The following is an 18004-nucleotide window of genomic DNA, read 5'->3' on the forward strand; positions in this document are numbered from 1 at the left end:
TTGAATTAGTTTTGATAGTGAGCCTCAAGGCCTATACCTAAGGCCCTACAAAGGCACCTATCAGAGTTAATTCTGTCATTCGGGCGCGAGTGATTAATGTGGACACAGTTGTATTACATCTGCAACAATGAAACAACAGCACCACGCCAGAGTACTTGGTTAGTTCTGATTGTGAGCCTCAAGGCCTACACCTAAGGCCCAAAAAGGCACCTCTCAGAACTAACTTGATCCCTCGGGCACAAGCAATTAATCTAAACACATTCGTTTTACATCTGTCATGCTGAAGATGGCAGTGGCACGCCTGAGCATTTAGTTAGTTTTGATTGCGAGCCTCAATGCCTGCACCTAAGGCCCCACAAAGGCACATCTCAGAACTAACGTTGTCCTTCTTTTGCTGTCCGTCAACAAGCAAGAGCCCGACAGCCAAACCAACCGGCGCCAACCTCTCGGAGAGCTGTGTGCTCGAGCCGAGAAAGCCCTCCAGCCAGATTTCCTGCCCGAACATAGTTTTGGCACGCCGGTGGGATAACAGTTCGATCTCGTATGGCAAAAGAGAAGGAATCAGACTCTTAAACGGGGTACAAGGTACAGATCATCCCAAAATTTGCTAAAAATGACAGATCAATCAAAAAATCTTCCTTCCCCACCAGGAGCAGTAGTTTTAAAAAGCACGACTTCATCTGAGAAGTTTGGAGGAAAGATAACCAATGAAGACCTACAGGCCACTATGGTACAAGTATTGAAAAGTATGGAAAAGATTTCCCTGGAAACTAGGGGAGGTAAGTAGACTCTGTACTCTAACGGGAAATCTACAGAGAATACTAGATTTGGAGTTTTCTACCCCAAAAGGTGATCAGGGAGTTGTGGTGAGCAAAGCTACCTCAGTAAACGAGCCAGTTATTCCTTTATTTCCATTGTTTGAAGAAGAAAATGATAGGGGAAAGAAAAAGGAAGGTCTTGAAAGAAACTAACCAGTAATTAAGGCGGTTCTAGGAACAGAGTTCCCGAGCTTCCCATTATTATCATTGAATAATAGGGAGCAGAGCGAACAAGAGAGAACAAAGTATGGGATGCCCTTAATGATCGGAGAATCCAGCAGGAAAGAAGAATCTGCAACTGCGGACAAACCTCCTCCTTATAGGCCACCCTCATTGGCTAATAAGGGAGAAGGAGCCAACTGGAGAAAGCCTGAATCAAAGAAGGAAACGTTTGCGGGCAACGACCGAAGTCTGAAGAGGGAACCTGCTCACACCCTCCATAATAATACAGCTACTCAGCAGCTAAGAGAGGAGTTAGCTGAATTAAGGAGGATGGTGGCTCATAATGCTCAACCTCGAGCTCGCCCGATGTTCAGGGTTACCTACCAAAAACCCTATCCTGAATAGATTGATGAGCAGAACCCGTTTCCCCTCAATTTCAAAATGCCCGCATTCCCAACGTTCAACGGAGATGATGACAGTGTATCCTCTAGAGATCACATTTTCAAATTTTCCAATCACTGTGTAGCATATAAAGACAATCCTAACTATAAGTTAAGGTTATTTGGAAATTCGTTGGCTAGGCTGGCATCTCAGTGGTACACTCTGTTGCAACCAGAAATGACTATCAATGACCTGGTTGAAGTAAAACAATACGACCATGAGTCCACAAAGGATTTCATGATGAGGTTCAGAAAGACAAGAATGAGATGCCAATTCCCTATCAACCAGGCTCAGCTCATATCAATTGCTCAGAGAGTATTGAGATTACCTTTAAGAAAAAGGTTCTATGATGTGCAGTTCAATGAATTGCAAGAGTTGGTAATCGCCACCACAAAGTATGAGAAGTTGTTGCTTGAAGAATAGCAATTAAAGCATTCCTCCAAGGCTCCTCATTTCTACAAAAACAAAGCTACAATTCATCATGAAGCGTTGGAGGAAGCAAGGCCAGAGCAGAATGATGGCCATGAAAGATAGGAGATTAATATATGTGCTGCATAAATGACTACACCCTTCAAACCACTGATGGTAAAAGGGTTGGTTCAACCTGTCAAGGATTAGAAAATCGTGATGAATGATGAAAGTTTTGTCCCTATGAAACCTCCTAAATACCAGAGCTACTCATTCGATTTGGCCAAGACCCCTGAGATTTATGAAGAGTTAGTATGAGCAAAAGTAATCGTGCCCGACAACACTAAAAAGATGCCCAGACCAGAAGAGCTAAGAGGGAAGAAGTACTGCAAGTTGCACTATACCTTCAAACACTCCATAACCAACTGTGTCCAATTCAGAGATTGGATACAAGACCTTGTAGTAAAAGGAAAGTTGATGTTGGATAAGCCCCAAGCCAATATGATGATTGACACGGATCCTTTCCCAGAGGCTCCAATCAACATGATCAACCTCGCTTCCGAGAAAAGGGGGGAGATTATCATTCTTCGCTGAGGAATAGGGAGATAGATCTCATGTTGTCCCAACACCCCAATATCAATAAAAACACCGAATGGGGGACCGAGCAATCATAATCAGGTTCTTAAAAGATTGTTGGTAGGTAAAGCAGAATGAGAACAAAAAGGGGTTCTGCTCGAGTTCTGGATCAAAAGGAAGCAATTTCTGCACTGTTGAACGGGTGCTGACCATGCACAGATTGTTGAAATCTGCACTGATGTACTGTTATAATCTGTAAAAAATAAAATAAAAACGAAAATTAATTTTTTTTTATATATGTATAAACAGCAATAACCAATTGAAAATCTGATTAGTATGAATTATTTTAAATAATCCCCGGCAACGGCGCCATTTTTTTTATAGGGATTTTACTACTCATGTGAATGGGCTAAAAATTCCTATTATACTTGCAAGAATCACAAGGTTGTTGTAGTATAAACGGATCTCGCAAGGTCGTTTTCTACAGGGATTATTAAATCATTCAAAACAAACCAAATTCCAATTAATTATTGTAAAGTAGAAATTGAGATGATTGTTTTTATAACCTACTTAAATTAAAAACGAAATTACTAAATTAAAATAAACAATCTACAATATTAGAACTGGGGGAAAAAGAAAACAGTTTTGGAAGAATCAAATTAAGAAAACACTAAGGTTCCACCATCACCTAGCAATCCTATGAACTTTTACCAATTACTTATGATCTACACTTGCCACTTTGAATGTTAGGTTTTCCTAATTTATATTCTACTTGGAACCTCCAACATATATCTAACTTGCAACCCGTCCGGACGTTCGGATCAAATCTGAACATGAAAGACTCATTATGTTTTATGAAAACCCTTTGAAAAACCATGCAATCCTTAAAACGTGGTGTTCATCCTAAGTGAAATTACAATTATTAATCACAAGAAGCCAGCGTCAATATCAGGGAACCTTCCGACCAAAATTGCATCCAATTACTTTTCTAAAGATCGTAATGGTGATCAGGCATTAAGACAATTAGATAGTTTTTATCCCGGTGATTAACAATTCAAAGTATGCATGCAAGCAATCATAAGCAATTAAATAAAAATCACATATTCATGCTAAGGCTCAAGGCTTCGCCCTAGCAAAAGGAATTAGTTACGCATATTCTTAATTAAAATCATAGAAAATATTATTAAGAAAATGATTGAAAGCACCTTCAAGTAGAAAATCTCCAAAACCCTAGCAATTCTCTCTGTCTCAAAAATTGCATAAAATAAAGCGTAGCTAAAAACTGTAGACGGCCAAGCAATATATCTGCTAAGCCTCCACACAAAAACCCTAAAAACAGGTCCTTTAGTCCCCCTAGGAAACTAAAATTAAAAATTAAATTAAAAATAGGAAACATAACCCTAAATTAAATGGTAAAATTCGCCTAAAATCTGAACAGCCACGTTTTGGACCCATAAGCTGCTCCAAAACTGGCCCAAAATAGCTGGATCTAATGTTTGGAATATTCTGAACACTTCTCCAGAAGGCCACGAACCCATCCGAGGTCATCTTGGGCTCCAAAAACGCAATTTAAGCCCCAAAACGTCATTTTCTAACACTGCGCATTGCTCCTTTATTTTATCGCCAGAAAATAACCGCTAGGTGGAAAAATCCCAAAATTTGATATGATCAAGCTAAGTGACTCACGAACGTCCTCCAACTGGAATTACTCCAAAATTCGTCCATTTGATCCTATTTTGCTCCAGAGGAAATCGAAAGTCTTATATTAGAAATATAATTCAAAGTATCAAAATTCTTCCAAAATATTAACCAAAATATAGGATAAAATATATAATATAAAATCTACTCATCAGTAAACATTCAATCCCTTGCTTCGCTTTTTTGTCAAGAACCAAGAATCGGTGAAATAAGTTTGTGGTTTTTGGATCTACGGTCTAAAACAAAAAAATGTGTCTATTCTCTGTACCAACTAATGTATCTGTGATTTCTATGCAGGATGCTACGCAACACTCAAGTCCGTTTGGAAAATGGAGAGCGCACGACTTAAGGATCTCGGACCCAAGGTAAAATGTAATAATCTCTGGCTCCATTTACTGATGTATGCTTGCATGCACTAGATCTGTGAATTTTACTTATGCATGTGGACTCTCTGTGCTAAAAGTTTTTGGATCCGAAGCGGTCAAGATGCTAAGTTAGGAAGGTTAATTTTGTCCTATGGGTTTGGGACAGATTGGAATGGGTCTACGTGGCTATCATTCGATGAGGGTTTGGTGAATAAGAGTCATTCCGCCTTTGCATAGAGCGAGTGGGAGGGAGTAGTAGGTCGTGTTTTATTGTCTTCGCTGCACTATGAGTTTTATTGCATATCCCTGGTATTTGAGTCATGTTTTATACTTTTTTTTTTCGTCTGGAAGATGACTTTTGATTCCTATAATAATGAGATACTCAATCTACAATCCTGCTTAGTAGCAGTGATCACCACCTGTTTGGTGAAGGGTACATGATAACGCCCCGACCACGATATTCCCCGAATATCAGGATAGGCACGTGCTGGTCGACACCCGAGGTGACGAAAGCCATTTATTGAATACAAGAGTAAAGATTAGGAGAAAATATAAATATAATTCTCAGAATGTCTAAAGGAAATCAATAGTGCTTAAGAAAGTGGCTAGAGTGCACAAAGCATGTTCTAATTTGAGATTTCAAAAGGAAAGACTATTACAGATTTCACATAAAGAAAATGGACGCAGTTACTGGTAGGGGAATGCCTCGTATATTGCGTTGTAGTCTTCGTCCCTAAGACTTGAATGGGGGCGCAAAACAAAGGTGAGTGGACCAAGTTTATATACATACAGAATACGAAAACAATTATAAACGTACTAACCCCCACAGTTAAGATAATGAAAACTACTAAATAATAAGTGATAGGTTTCTCAAAACCTCTAGCATGCCATAAAAATAATTCATATATCTCTCTGCAAATCAATCTCAGAAAATCATATCAGAAATCATATTAGGAAGCATAACACAAGTTGTGCTGCTAGTGAGTGCACTGAATAACAATACTCTCGGCCCAATGCCTGCACCTCAATCTCTGTGCCTGTAGCCAGAGATATCTCCCTCCCAGCCCAATGCCTGTCTCCGTGTCCCTTAGCCTTTCGCTAGGGATTATTTCTCCCGGCCTCAATGCCAACACCAGATCCTTGCCCCAAGCGGCACAGTGTTCACTATGTACGCACAAAACATAATTCATCTCTAAAATACAACTTCGTAGCATAAATTCATCGATCCTCTATACTACGAAGAGGTGTTCGAAAGTCATTTGAAACACATTCTTAGCATCCTATCGGCATCGATCAGATAATCTACCAGAATGAGGGTTCTATAGAAAATACGATATAATGGAAATAATTCAAAACATATATATATAATCACATATAATCAAATCATCATGCTTCCTGTAAAGTATTCCTCAAATCAATAATTCTACAAGTCATGCTATTAAATTATGCAATTCTATAAATAAAACATGCAATTTTTGAAGGTGCTCCACTCACAGATACTCCAAAGCAGCAAAATTGTGCGGAAAAAAATTAAGGAAGTCTCCACTAGCAACTTCACCTAAGCACGAAAATGTACAATTTGATAAACTACCCAAAAGATGGAATTTTAGGAAATGGAAATGGGTTTTGGGTTGAGTGGGTTAGGGACAAGAGGTGTTTTGGGCTTAAGCCCAAACCGATACTCACCAACACACACACATGCAAAGCATGCACTGCACACACACACTTGCATAGACATATACATATATAAACACAAACACATGCATAAGAGCGCACACACACACACACAGCATGCATAAGCATGCGCTGCACACACACATGCATATATATATATATATATATATATATATATATATACACATATATAAACACACACACACACACACACACACAGAGCATGCATAAGCATGCGCTGCACACACACATGCATATATATATACATATATAAACACATACACATGCAGCATGCATAAGCATGCACTGCACACACAAATGCATATATATATATATATATATATATATATATATATATATATATATATACATATACATATATATATACATATACATATATAAACACACACACACATGCATATATATTTATATATATATATATATATATATACAAATATATAAACACACACACACGCAGCATGCATACACGGCATGCACAGCATGCTCACACACACACACACGGTTCACGGACACACACACCACACACGCCTGCACCCCGTACACACACACACACACACACCCACGAACTCGCCGGAGTTCGTCGTCGGAACCGGACATGCATGCACAAAGGATGGCAAGGGTTAGGGCTTGAATAAAGGGTCCTAAAACCTCACAAATATACATAAGAACTTACCCAGATGCACTGCAGCAGGTTTTGGGAAGAGATGGACCTCGAACTCGTCGGAGTTCGTCGTCGGAGCTAGATTATTGGCACAGAGAAAAACTGAGGTCAAAACCCTCGAGTTTTGTCATAAAACCAACATGCATAACCCATAAATTTGAAGAAGGAACACACTTCTCACCTGGGTTCGAGTTTTAGAGCTTTGAAGCTCTCGGCTTCAATGGCAGAAAACTCCACGATGCTCTGATGGCGCATGCAAGGGTACCATTGCGCTCGTTAAGTCTCAAGGATTCCAAATATATAGATTTTGGGCTTGATTTGTTGTTGATTCGAAGGGAAGAGAGGTTGGGAGTTCTCGGAGCTTAGAGAGTTAGAGAGAGAAGGAGAAACAGAAAAGAAGAGAGAGAGAGAGGTTCTGAGATGTGTTTCGGGAAGAGAGGGAAGAAGAGAGAGAGAGAAACTGGAAACCAAGACATAAAAAAATAAGGCGGGTCCCACAGCTCTCCAATTAAAAACTAAAGAAGTCATTTTAATAAGTAGAAAGTGGGTGTGTTTGTAACAGTACAAGTGAAACAGTAGTTAATATTTGGGAACCAACAGAGCTCCTTATTCAGGGGGTTTGTTTCTGTTTTTCGCAGGAGAATGATTTGGAGCGATTCAGAGAGTTAAACTTAGATATCGAAATTAATGGAAACCCATTGGTATAATTTCTTCATCTGAAATTTTTTATTGCCCAATTGGTTGTTTCATCATTTTTCTAACCATTCGAATGCTGGGAATGTTGGGTTTCTTACGGTTAAATCTTTGCATGTATTTTTTTTTTCTTTCTAATTTTCTGATTTTCAGTTTTATCTTTTTTTCTTTCTCAATTATACCAAGATATTGTTTAATGCATAGACACATAAATGATTCAAAAAATGGGTGTACCAAGAGAAAAAAAAAATGTTGGATTGTCTGCAAAGCGCTGAACCAAAGAGAGGAATATAATGTGTAAATATAATTGGTTATTCAAATACGAACTTCTTTGCTTAATTGCTAGAATTTCAGTATAAATCAGATATTAGTTATTTGACCTTCATTTACCCTCTCTCAAACCCTAGCAGCCACAACACCAACTCTAGCCGATCCTTCAGAACCCAAAACTGAGCCCATCTCTGCAATAGCATCGGCTTCTCCAGGTTTCTCTCTTAGCCTCGGAAAACTCAGTATAGTTTATGTGAGATTGAAATTAATTCCTATCTGATTTGCATTTATATGAATATTCAATATACTTACAAGTATTGTGTAGTCTATACCCAAGACAATCACAAAGAGACGTGTCCCTCACAATTTTGTAAATTATATAGCAGACACCAAAAGTTTTGTTTTGCGGAGCGAGTTTTATGGTTTTGCAGCATGTTTTTTGAAGTTACTTATGTTCTGTTATGTTATCCCTCAGTTTTCTCCAAACCCCCATTTGATTTGTCATGAATCTTTATGCTTTTTTTTTTTTTTTTTTGCAGGGATAAATCAAGACGGGCTCCCTGCCGGTCAGGGTGTCTTGCCAAGTACAACCAGGTCACAGTCATGACTCATGGTAAGGCCTCCTCCCTCTGATTTTTGAGCTTCTCAGCTTGCATCGTCTGTTTTTGCTTTATGGGTTTTGTTTGAAATTGCATCTGCTTTTGATTGGTCCCGAATATGAAATATGCTCTGTTTGATCCCAAATAAGAAATGACATAGGTCCCGAATAAGAAATATGCTCGATTTGTTCCTGAATAAGAAATGACATAGGACCGTGGCTTCCATCGTTATTAAGCTATATCCTTTTCTACTTGGGTTACAAAAAACCATTATAATGAATTAATTTGCATGGTCTCACAAATTTTTTATTCCCCAATATTGGGTAAACACCAGAGTAGTCCGTAATCGACTTTCAATTTCATTTTTTTGTTCCGATTACCCTTACATAAATGTATTTATGATCTTTTAGTTTGAAGAGCCCAAATGTTGTTGCAAAATGTGCTATATATGGAGTAACTAATGTCTTTCTTACTTATTGGTTGGGCTCTTCTTTCTTTATGTGAGGCATTGATTTCTTAAACCCGGGTTGAAAACCCCAATAAGATTTTTTGTTCTTTTAAAAAAAAAAAATTCCATTACAATAATTTTGTATCTTTTGGCTGATTTTGTGGGTCTTTCGTCAGTTTTTGTTTAGTTTTAAATGTCAGAAGCTTTGAATTTTTTTGGGCTCAATTTTAAATGGGTTGTTATCAACCATTGAATTGCTTTCAGAGTTTTCATTTGATAAGAGAGATGGGGGGTTCTTTTGGGTTAAACTTTTGATCCGTCGGATTTTTAGTTAGGTTGTGTCCACCCTAATTCAAGCTTTCTATCTTCAGATCACCAGCAATAATCTCATCAAGGTCCCAGGAGGAATCACGCGAATTCACTGCCGAATTGGTATGTGTACTTATGCTTTTGCAAAAAGCCCTTTTCTTGCCATTTTTCTGTTTTAGAATTGGGACCAAAGTAATTATGAGTGATTTTGACAAACATTGAGATAGAAAAAATGGCTATCAAGCAAACAGCCCGTGAGTATTTAAACATATAATTTTCAGTCAAATGAAATAGTTGGTACCACAAGCTTTTAATTAGGGAGGAATGTTTGATTATATATTTAAATTAAGCAAAGAATCTTCCATAAGAAAACGATCCAAGTTGAAATAAACCAAATATATGGTGCAACATCAATATCTTAGTCACTTTAACTATTAACAATGTTTTCTGCCTTTTCTTATTTAAATTTTATTGCCCCTATGTGTTTCTTGAATTTTGTAATAGGGATAGATAATGATGTGATTGTCCTATATATATTTTGGTAAATCATTTTTCTTAAATCCTTCTGTTATCATGCTTGCTCTAGATTCTGCAGGGTTTTTTTTTAAGTTTATTTGGTTGTTGGAAAAAAACCGTGAAATGAAGGGCTCCAGAGTTTGATCATTTGTGCCTCAAATTTGGTAAGGTTTCTTTCCCCTATATAATTTTGATTGGTACTTATAGATTTTCATCATAAATTATTGTATTCTCTTGCAAAGTTCATTTTTGACACTTATGTAAACTTTAACCCACTTCACCAGATAACTTAAATCTGTTTTGTTTGATCATTATGTTATAATATTCTATGTGGTTGCAAGTTTGAAAAATGGAGGGAGACAGATCAGTTATGAACAAATTAGCATGGATCATCCTAATGCTATATAAGTTAGGTTGCTGATTTGTTTCCTCATTTCTTCATTGGTGATTTGTATTTTCAGTGACTTTTCATTCTTGGGTAATAAGTTTTGGTCAAGAGTTAATGTGTTCAGTTCTTTTTTTAATTTCTGTTCTGTGTGGTTCTGTGTCATGTGATTCGAGGTTCCAAAAGAGAAACATTACTTATTTTATTTGGTCAGAGGAGTGGGGAGGAAGTTCTGTTCAATTTTGGTTTTTCCGATGGCTTAGGAAGAAATTATGTCACTATTGATATTGTAGGTGTCCAGCTTGCAAAAATTACAAAGTATGCTACAATAGATGTATCCCTTGGTTTGTCATTTTGTTACTTGATTACTAAGGTTATATCTGGCTGCCCTATGCTTCGTTCTACAATCAATTTTTGCCATGATTTTAGAAACAGTTTAGGGTGCATGTGGGGATTTGATTTGATTTCTGATAAGAGGCATGAAAGTAAGCAAGTTGTTGGTAAGAAATCCAAACAATTGTAGTTGGAGGAAACAAATTCTTTATTCCTCATCTTTTGTAAATTTTTCAGTTTGTGATTCTCAAGAGTGTGCATATAATTTTTGAACAAAATGCAAGAGTTCAAGATTTTTAGTGTTGTAAAACCAATTTGCTTTCAGAGCGATCGATTGGGCATCCATTAATGCAATGTTTTTATAATCTATTAAACATTCCCGCAGCAACGCGCGGGCAACCGTTCTAGTTAAATCTAAAATTAAAAACTAAAAGCAAAAACGCTATTGGGCAATCTCAAAAATACGCACGTTGGAGAACTGTATCAGAGACCTGTGCGGCCCTATGGTTGAAGTTGAACTACGGAGAGTAAAAATGGTGTATTCAATTGAGAATTTGAGAGATTTTAATGGATTTATAAATTGATCAATTTTGTGAAGTTTAATTGATTTGTAGAGATTCTATATAAAATTTTGATTCAATTCCCTCGAAATCTCATGGGAAGATGTGAGATTTGTGGATGCTTAAAATACACTACGAATTCCCTCTAATTCCTCAAATTCTTTAAAATCAATTTCTAATTAAATACGTCTGGAATGTTTTAAATTTCTTTAAAATCCTAATTAAATACACTCGGATTTCTAAGGATTTTAATAAACTATCTTAAAATTCTAATTGAATAGACCTTAAATTTCAGAGAATCACTTAAAATTTTGATTGAATACTTCTAGATTCATTAAAAGAATTAAAATCCCTCAAAATCCCAATTGAATACACCCTCCTCCAAAGTTTGACAAAATTAAAGAATTTACTGACTAACAGCGATCTTTGCGTGGCAGCAACTGAACAGCCGCAACCACTCCAAGCCATTACCTCAGCCGGTCGTAGCCCTACCAGCCGTTCCCAGGCCAAAGCGCGGCGGTCTCAGGCGAATCCGGTCCCGCTCCCGGATCGCGAGTTTCCTATTTGAAAAATATTTTCCGTGTTTCCTATTCAATAAGGTAGTTTCAATTCAACTTGGGGAATATATCTTCTTACCTGCTCATATAACTTCCTCTTTTTCTCAATAAAATCGTCACTTGTCTCCCATGCAGTCACAGACGTTTTGAAATTTAATATATATATATATATATAACTCTTCTATCTCTTAGGGTTAGGGTTTGAATTGAATCGAAAAGAATCGATGGCTCCATCGTTGATCTACAGCTTCATGATGGGAGGGACGGCTATTCTTGCAGAGTGCCCCAATAAACAGGATCAGGAGGTTGTGGCTTCCCTGGCTCTGAAATGGCTCCCGACGCTCCCCCGTTCAATGAATATGGTCACTTACGACCGTGACGATGGCTACATCTTCAACTACCTGATTGATGGGAGATTGAGTAATATCTCCATCATGTCTTTGTGTTTAATTTCCCTTTTTGCTTTTTTTGAAGTTCACATTTTTCCATTTATTTTTTAATTGTTTCGATCGGTGAACCCAAAGGTTTTGGTGTGGATGATAGTAAGATGCGTGATTTTGTTGGTTTCAGAATAAATTAGTTATTACTTTTATCTGAATGTTGGATTTGTTCTTGAGAGTTCTCGAAACATCATTGCAGTTGCTCCTTGTCTAGTCACACGTCTTTTTAGTTTGCTATGTGTAGGTCTGTATACGTGAACTAACTTGACCATTTCATTGCTGCAGCATACTGTGTAGTTGCAGCTGAGGCTATTGGTCGAGAAATTCCTCTTGCCTTCCTCAACAAAATCAATAAGGATTTTACTGGCAAATATTGTCGGCCGTTAGTTGAAGCACTATTTGCAAACAGTCTGAACAATGAATTAGGGTATCTGTGCTTTATCCTTTCTTTCATTAAAAAGATTGTGCCTTTCCCTTCCCTATGAGGTGCTCTAAAGCCTTAACGTTGGTTGCGAGGTTGTAGGTCCAAAATGAAGGTGCATATGGAACATGCTGAGGTGAAAGCTGCTCAGGTTTCAAAAGACAAAGAAGTTGCAATAGAAAACATTGAGAAGGTAAAGTGCCTTATGTGAACTCTTCTGATTTTGATTATATCTTTACTCTGCCAATCTATTTCGCGTGTTTAATATTGTTCTCGTATTGAGAATAGAATCAAGGGTTGTGCTTGAGAAGAAAATCGAGGTCTCCATCGATGATCTATAGCTTCATGGCGCACGAGACTGTGATTCTTGCAGACTGCTTGCTATATGAGGATATGGCCGCTTGCATGGCTGTGGATATGCTCCCTCTGCTCCCCCGTTCGATAAATAAGATCACCTACGACCGTGATGGCTACACGATCAATTACCTGCTTGATTGCAACTTCAGTAATACCTCTATCTCTCACATCTTTGTGTTTGATTTCGAATTTTGGGTCCAATAAGGGCTTGATCATGTATTTGATTTTTCTTTTTACTTCATTAATTGAATTGTTTCAAGGGATGGCGTATTTTGCTGAATCATTTGTTTCTTGTATTCAACTGGTTTAGACTATCGTCATTTTTTATGACCATCCTACAAGACCGGTGTAGACTTCCATTCTCGAAATTCCAAAAGTGTTTTTTTGATGGCCTGAGAAAATGTTTGGAATAAACTCATAATTGGTACTGTGCTCGATAAAAAGACCAAATATGATAATTGTTTTTATAACTGAACGAACAACATGTTATTTGCTTAAAGTAATTTGTCTTGTCAGAATGTTGAGTTGGTTCTTGAGATTTCTCGAAACATCTGTATTACTTTGATATTTTTTTTCATTCTCTGGCCTTTATTCTTTGTGCCCCTCATCTGTTTTATTGTCATATATAATTAGTTATTTTAACAAGTTGATATGCTCCTAATCTAGTTGTACGTCTTTTTCACTTTGTTATCTATGTATGTACGTACATTGCTGAACTTACTTTACCAATACCATTTGGGTACTGCAGCATACTGTGTAGTCGCAACTGAGGCTATAGGTCGAAAAATTCCTCTTGCCTTCCTCGATCAAATCAAAAAGGATTTAACTGGCCGATTGAGTAGAGGATTAGCTGCACCAACAGTTCCAAATAGTCTGAACAAAGAGTTTAGGTAGAGACTGATTGCCTTTTCTTTTCATTCCTTAAATTGATTGTGCCTTTCCTTCTCTAAGAGGTGTAGTGATGCCTCAACTTGGTTGCGATATCATAGGCCCAAACTGAAGGAGCGTATGAGATATGCTAAGGTGATAGCTGCTCAAGTCAGTATAGGAAAGGTAAAGGGCATTGTGTGGCCTCTTTTGATTTTATCTTTACTCAATTTGGCATCCATTTTGCGTGATCAGTATTGTCTTGCCTTTGGTTTTGGTTGACTTTGGCTATGAACTTATTGTTAGTTAGCAGGCAGTGTGTTCTATTTCATTTTCTCTCACTTTTAAGTGATTAATTGTTAACATGTTTATATGTTGTACTTTATAGCTTGTTTGTAAATGGTAATCACTTTCAGGTCTTGCATTTCTGATTGATCATTGTAGGATGATGACAATGACGATGACGATGACGATGACGATGACAAGGACGATGACGATGACGATGACAAGGACGAGGACGAGGAAGACGACGAGGACGAGGAAGACGATGAGGAGGAGGACGAAGATGAGAAAGAGGTTGAGGAAGACGACGAGAATGGGGATGAGTGAAAAGTAGACTTGGGGGACAAGGAATGAGACCTGCGCTGAACTTTACGGCGTTTTTGGATCTGGCCTTATTTGCCTATGTAGTCAACTAGATATGGGAAAACTGAAATGCTGCATGTTCATAGTTTTCAACGATTTGATTTGAAATGGTGAAAAAGTTTGAAATATATATATATATATATAATTTATTTATTTGGGAATTCAAATAAATTTATTAATAAGAAAAAACTCTGAAATGCAACACTCACCAAGAAAGAGCCCAGAAAGAGCAGCAACACGAAGGAAAAAGAACCCAGGACACGCAGGTCCTATAATAAGGGCTGGTTTGGTATTGTTGTGCTTTGAAAAAAAGTTGATGTGAGAATAAGCGGCTGTGAAATAAATTAGCAGTGTGTTTGGTAAACTTTTTTGTAAAAGTGCTTTTGGAAAGAAAAAAAACAGTCTGATAGTGGGTCTTTTCATTAAAGAAGCACTGTAGCTCCGTGTGCTTTGAAAAAAAAAGCCAGTTTCCAAAGCTGCAAATAGCAGCTTCAACTTTTCTCTTTGATTTCAGCTTATTCTCACAACAGCTTCCAAAATAAGCCTTTTTTTTTCAGTTTACCAAACACCTAAAACTCTCACAGCTTTTTTTCATGGGTGCTTTTTTTTTAAGCACCTCACTCCCAAACCACCCCTAAATCTACCCAATTACATAGGGAGCTGCCAGCCTGTCACTCAAGAAATAAGCTTAATCCTAACAATGTTGATGATGATCCTTAAAAAAAACAATGTTGATGATGGACAGTAAAGGATCGACATGGGAGGCAACGACTCATTTCTATATTTTAGTAAACGCATGGAACTCAAGAATCAAAATTTTGATTTCAGTTCCCATTCTCTGGCTCCCTCGTTCCTAACTGAAACCTTTATTATCAGATTTTCGAGCATCAGCCCGGAAGCAAGTTATCAGTCCCAAGCTCGTCTTATTAGTCATCAAGGGCGAAGACCATTGACCACTGCTGCATAACCAAGATCACCAATGACCTGGAGCAGACTGGACTTGAGGGATATTAACGGTCCAAAAGCTTTCGTCTTTGAAAAATTATCTACACTATTTTGTATGAAACAATACCACTTCTCCTCTCAAGGATTTAAGTTTGATGTCTATGCAGGATTTGTCTAAGAATCATGCCTGGAGAAGATTTCAAAATATTGTCAACATCAATAAAAGTGTCAGTCTTGTTGTCAATCATGGCTGAATTCACACCCCAATTCTCAGTGTTCATTTTCAGACTGCGTAAAGATAGAGTTAAAAATCAAATGGGTGTAAAAATAAATCCACATTGAATTGGGTTTATGGGGATATATTAGGTATTAAATTGGGTTTAAAGAGATATTAATACTTTAGTTAAAAATCAAATGGGTACAAGGAGTAAGTTGGGTGTAAAAATAGATTGCATGGGTTTAAATAAAATTTCCCTTTATTTTTTCTACTACCAATCTGATTTAATTTTTAGACACAGCAATATGATTTGTTAGTTGGTTTTCCTTTTCCTGTTTTTTTTTCCTGTTATCTTTAGGTTTAAGGATTTCTCTTTCCTATTTAGAACTTAGCTTTTTGTATACGTATATGTATATATAGACATGATTTATTTTCCTCCTTCCATATCTATATCTATATATATATATATAGGTTATAAAGCCTAGCTTTCATCAGCAAAGTTTAAGACGTCGACACAATCTGGTGGATATCTCAGGCTCTCTCCCCAAAGCTGCCGCAATGTTGTCTGCGTCTTCCAAACTAAAACTAAGTAGGAGGAACCCTCGAAATCCCCAGCCTCCTCTCTGCAGATTTCACACAGGGCCTCATCCTAGAGAGACTCATGCAACAGCGGTTCTAGAGACTCCAGAGCCTTCTATATGCAGAAATTTGTTTGGAACTCCCCGTGAGCCGCCTCCACCGAGTCGACAACTTCCTCCATCGAGCCGACAGCCTCCTCAACCGGGTCAGAAGACTCCTATTAGTAGAAATTTATTTGGAACGGAACCGATTTCAAGGCCTACTACACCAGTTTCAGAGCCTTATGAGATCACAGAGACTTCGTCTACTTCGAAGACCAAGAGCAAAAAGAAGAAAAAGAACCCTACCTTGGCTAATCGCATCATAAATTCTTATAAACCTACTCTGCCCGAGAACTTTGGTTCCATAACATCCGAGGTCTTTGGTACCATAAGATATAAACCAGAAGATATTAATTCCATCATAAAAAATTTCGATGACCTCAGCCTCGCCACCACTCGCTTCCCAACCCTAAAAGAGGTTTTTACAAAAACATACACTGAATACCTTGAGGTAACCCATGTTCCTCGTGAGCGCTTAATAGAGATAATCAATGCTAAACTAGGTGCAATCCATCTATCTTACAACAGAAAAGAGTTGGAGGACTGCGACGTGCGGACAAGGACAATGTATACATTCATGAGATTGATCGAATTGTGTTGCGTGATGATAAAAAGCATCAAGTCCAGCGGAAGTTAAGCAATTCAGCTCAACAATTGATTTTTCTAAGGACTTTTGAGGTTCTGCACAGAGTTGCTATTCTCTTGACGACTAATTCGTTTCTTACAAAACGTGGCTTATTTTATCAAGCTCCAGATTTGTTTGGGAAACAAAGAGTTTCAGATGACTTGATTGAAGATGTGTCATGTATGTTAAAATGCACCCGCGAAAGTCTCCATATCACTGCTGCTAAGACAGGTGAAGTGATTGGTGACTTGTGGTTTAATAAAGCTGATGACAATGAAGTACATTGTAATGGTGGAATTCAAATCCCACAAGATGCAGAGCACAAAAAAATATACGTACCCAAAAGGCCAAGTTTATTTTGTTAGTGGAAAAGGATTCTATTGTCACTATTTTGAAGGGAGTAAAATTTTGTGACAATGTTCAATGCATTATTATTACCGGAGAAGGACAACTGTCAGTTAATACAAGATTGTTTTTAAAGACTATTCAAAGCGCGTTGAAGCTTCCAGTTGTCGGTCTTTTTGATTGCAATATCAGAGGATTGGAGATGCTATCCATCTACCGTTGGGGGTCAAAAAATAGGTCTTATGAGAGTGCAAGATTGGCAATACATGACATATTGTGGATGGGGTTAAGACCGTCACAGTTGAAAGCATATAAGATACCAAGCGGTTGCATTAAAACTCTCCGAGATAAAGATTATAAGAAAGCCGTTCAGATGAAGCTTGAATTGCAATGGCAAGGAGACACAGAATGGCTTAAGGAGCTACAAATAATGATGTATAAAAAGAAGACGGCTGAACTTGAGTCCTTGAATTTTGACAGCCCAACAGGCGTGGTACAATATTTGATTGATAGACTAAAAGATATGGATTTTATTGGAAACCCATTAACCAGCAAATATAAGAAGCATTGAAAGTCACGATAAAGGATTTATAATTTCTAAAGTCTGTGAAGCAACATAGCTAGCATGTACAAAAGTGAGTGAAGAAGGGCTTCAACTGCGATTGTATTGTATCAAGTGAGCCACTGATCATATTTTCTTATCTGTGTTGTGTATTTGGTGGGGATTGGGAGAGAATTAATAAGGTGTGGTTTTTGAACTATGGCCTTCACCTTGACTTTGTACAAATTAAAGGTGAAAGATCTGATGCTTCATAGACATTAATGAATTGGTGTATATATAGTTAAGAATTGGTATATTTTGTTTCCTGCACGAACTTAACATATATAAGTGCATCGTGTACAAACAGTAATGAATTATGCATGTACTCCTAGTGACCTTACAAGGTAAATCACTAAAATGTACACTT

The 18004-nt window shown here is 37.6% G+C and overlaps 1 protein-coding gene, 1 long non-coding RNA gene and 1 pseudogene across 4 annotated transcripts; all 3 read left to right on the forward strand.

The window, feature by feature from the left end:
- The first annotated feature begins 7598 nt into the window (after positions 1-7598).
- On the forward strand, positions 7599-10621 carry LOC126604471 (uncharacterized). Its single transcript, XR_007616620.1, has 4 exons — positions 7599-8002; positions 8327-8400; positions 9206-9266; positions 9739-10621. It is a non-coding gene; the product is annotated as an uncharacterized LOC126604471 (long non-coding RNA).
- A 706-nt stretch (positions 10622-11327) lies between these two features.
- LOC126604464 (chromatin-remodeling ATPase INO80-like) lies at positions 11328-14377 on the forward strand. 3 transcript variants are annotated; one of them, XM_050271721.1, is made up of 9 exons: positions 11328-11536; positions 11687-11914; positions 12220-12361; positions 12458-12548; positions 12644-12860; positions 13461-13602; positions 13702-13765; positions 14024-14033; positions 14070-14377. In XM_050271721.1, the coding sequence occupies exons 2-9, from the start codon at positions 11719-11721 to the stop codon at positions 14186-14188; spliced, it is 981 nt and encodes a 326-aa protein (XP_050127678.1). In that variant the 5' UTR covers positions 11328-11536; positions 11687-11718; the 3' UTR covers positions 14189-14377. The 3 variants fall into 3 exon arrangements, with proteins under 3 accessions (XP_050127678.1, XP_050127677.1, XP_050127676.1); XM_050271720.1 differs by lacking the exon at positions 14024-14033 and having other exon boundaries at positions 13702-13777; positions 14066-14377; XM_050271719.1 differs by having other exon boundaries at positions 11330-11536; positions 14024-14377.
- Positions 14378-15944: 1567 nt separating this feature from the next.
- Positions 15945-17607, forward strand: LOC126603091 (DNA topoisomerase 6 subunit A-like; annotated as a pseudogene).
- Positions 17608-18004: the final 397 nt, after the last annotated feature.

Source organism: Malus sylvestris, chromosome 15 (genome assembly GCF_916048215.2).
Source record: "Malus sylvestris chromosome 15, drMalSylv7.2, whole genome shotgun sequence".
In the NCBI taxonomy this organism is placed as follows: domain Eukaryota; kingdom Viridiplantae; phylum Streptophyta; class Magnoliopsida; order Rosales; family Rosaceae; genus Malus; species Malus sylvestris.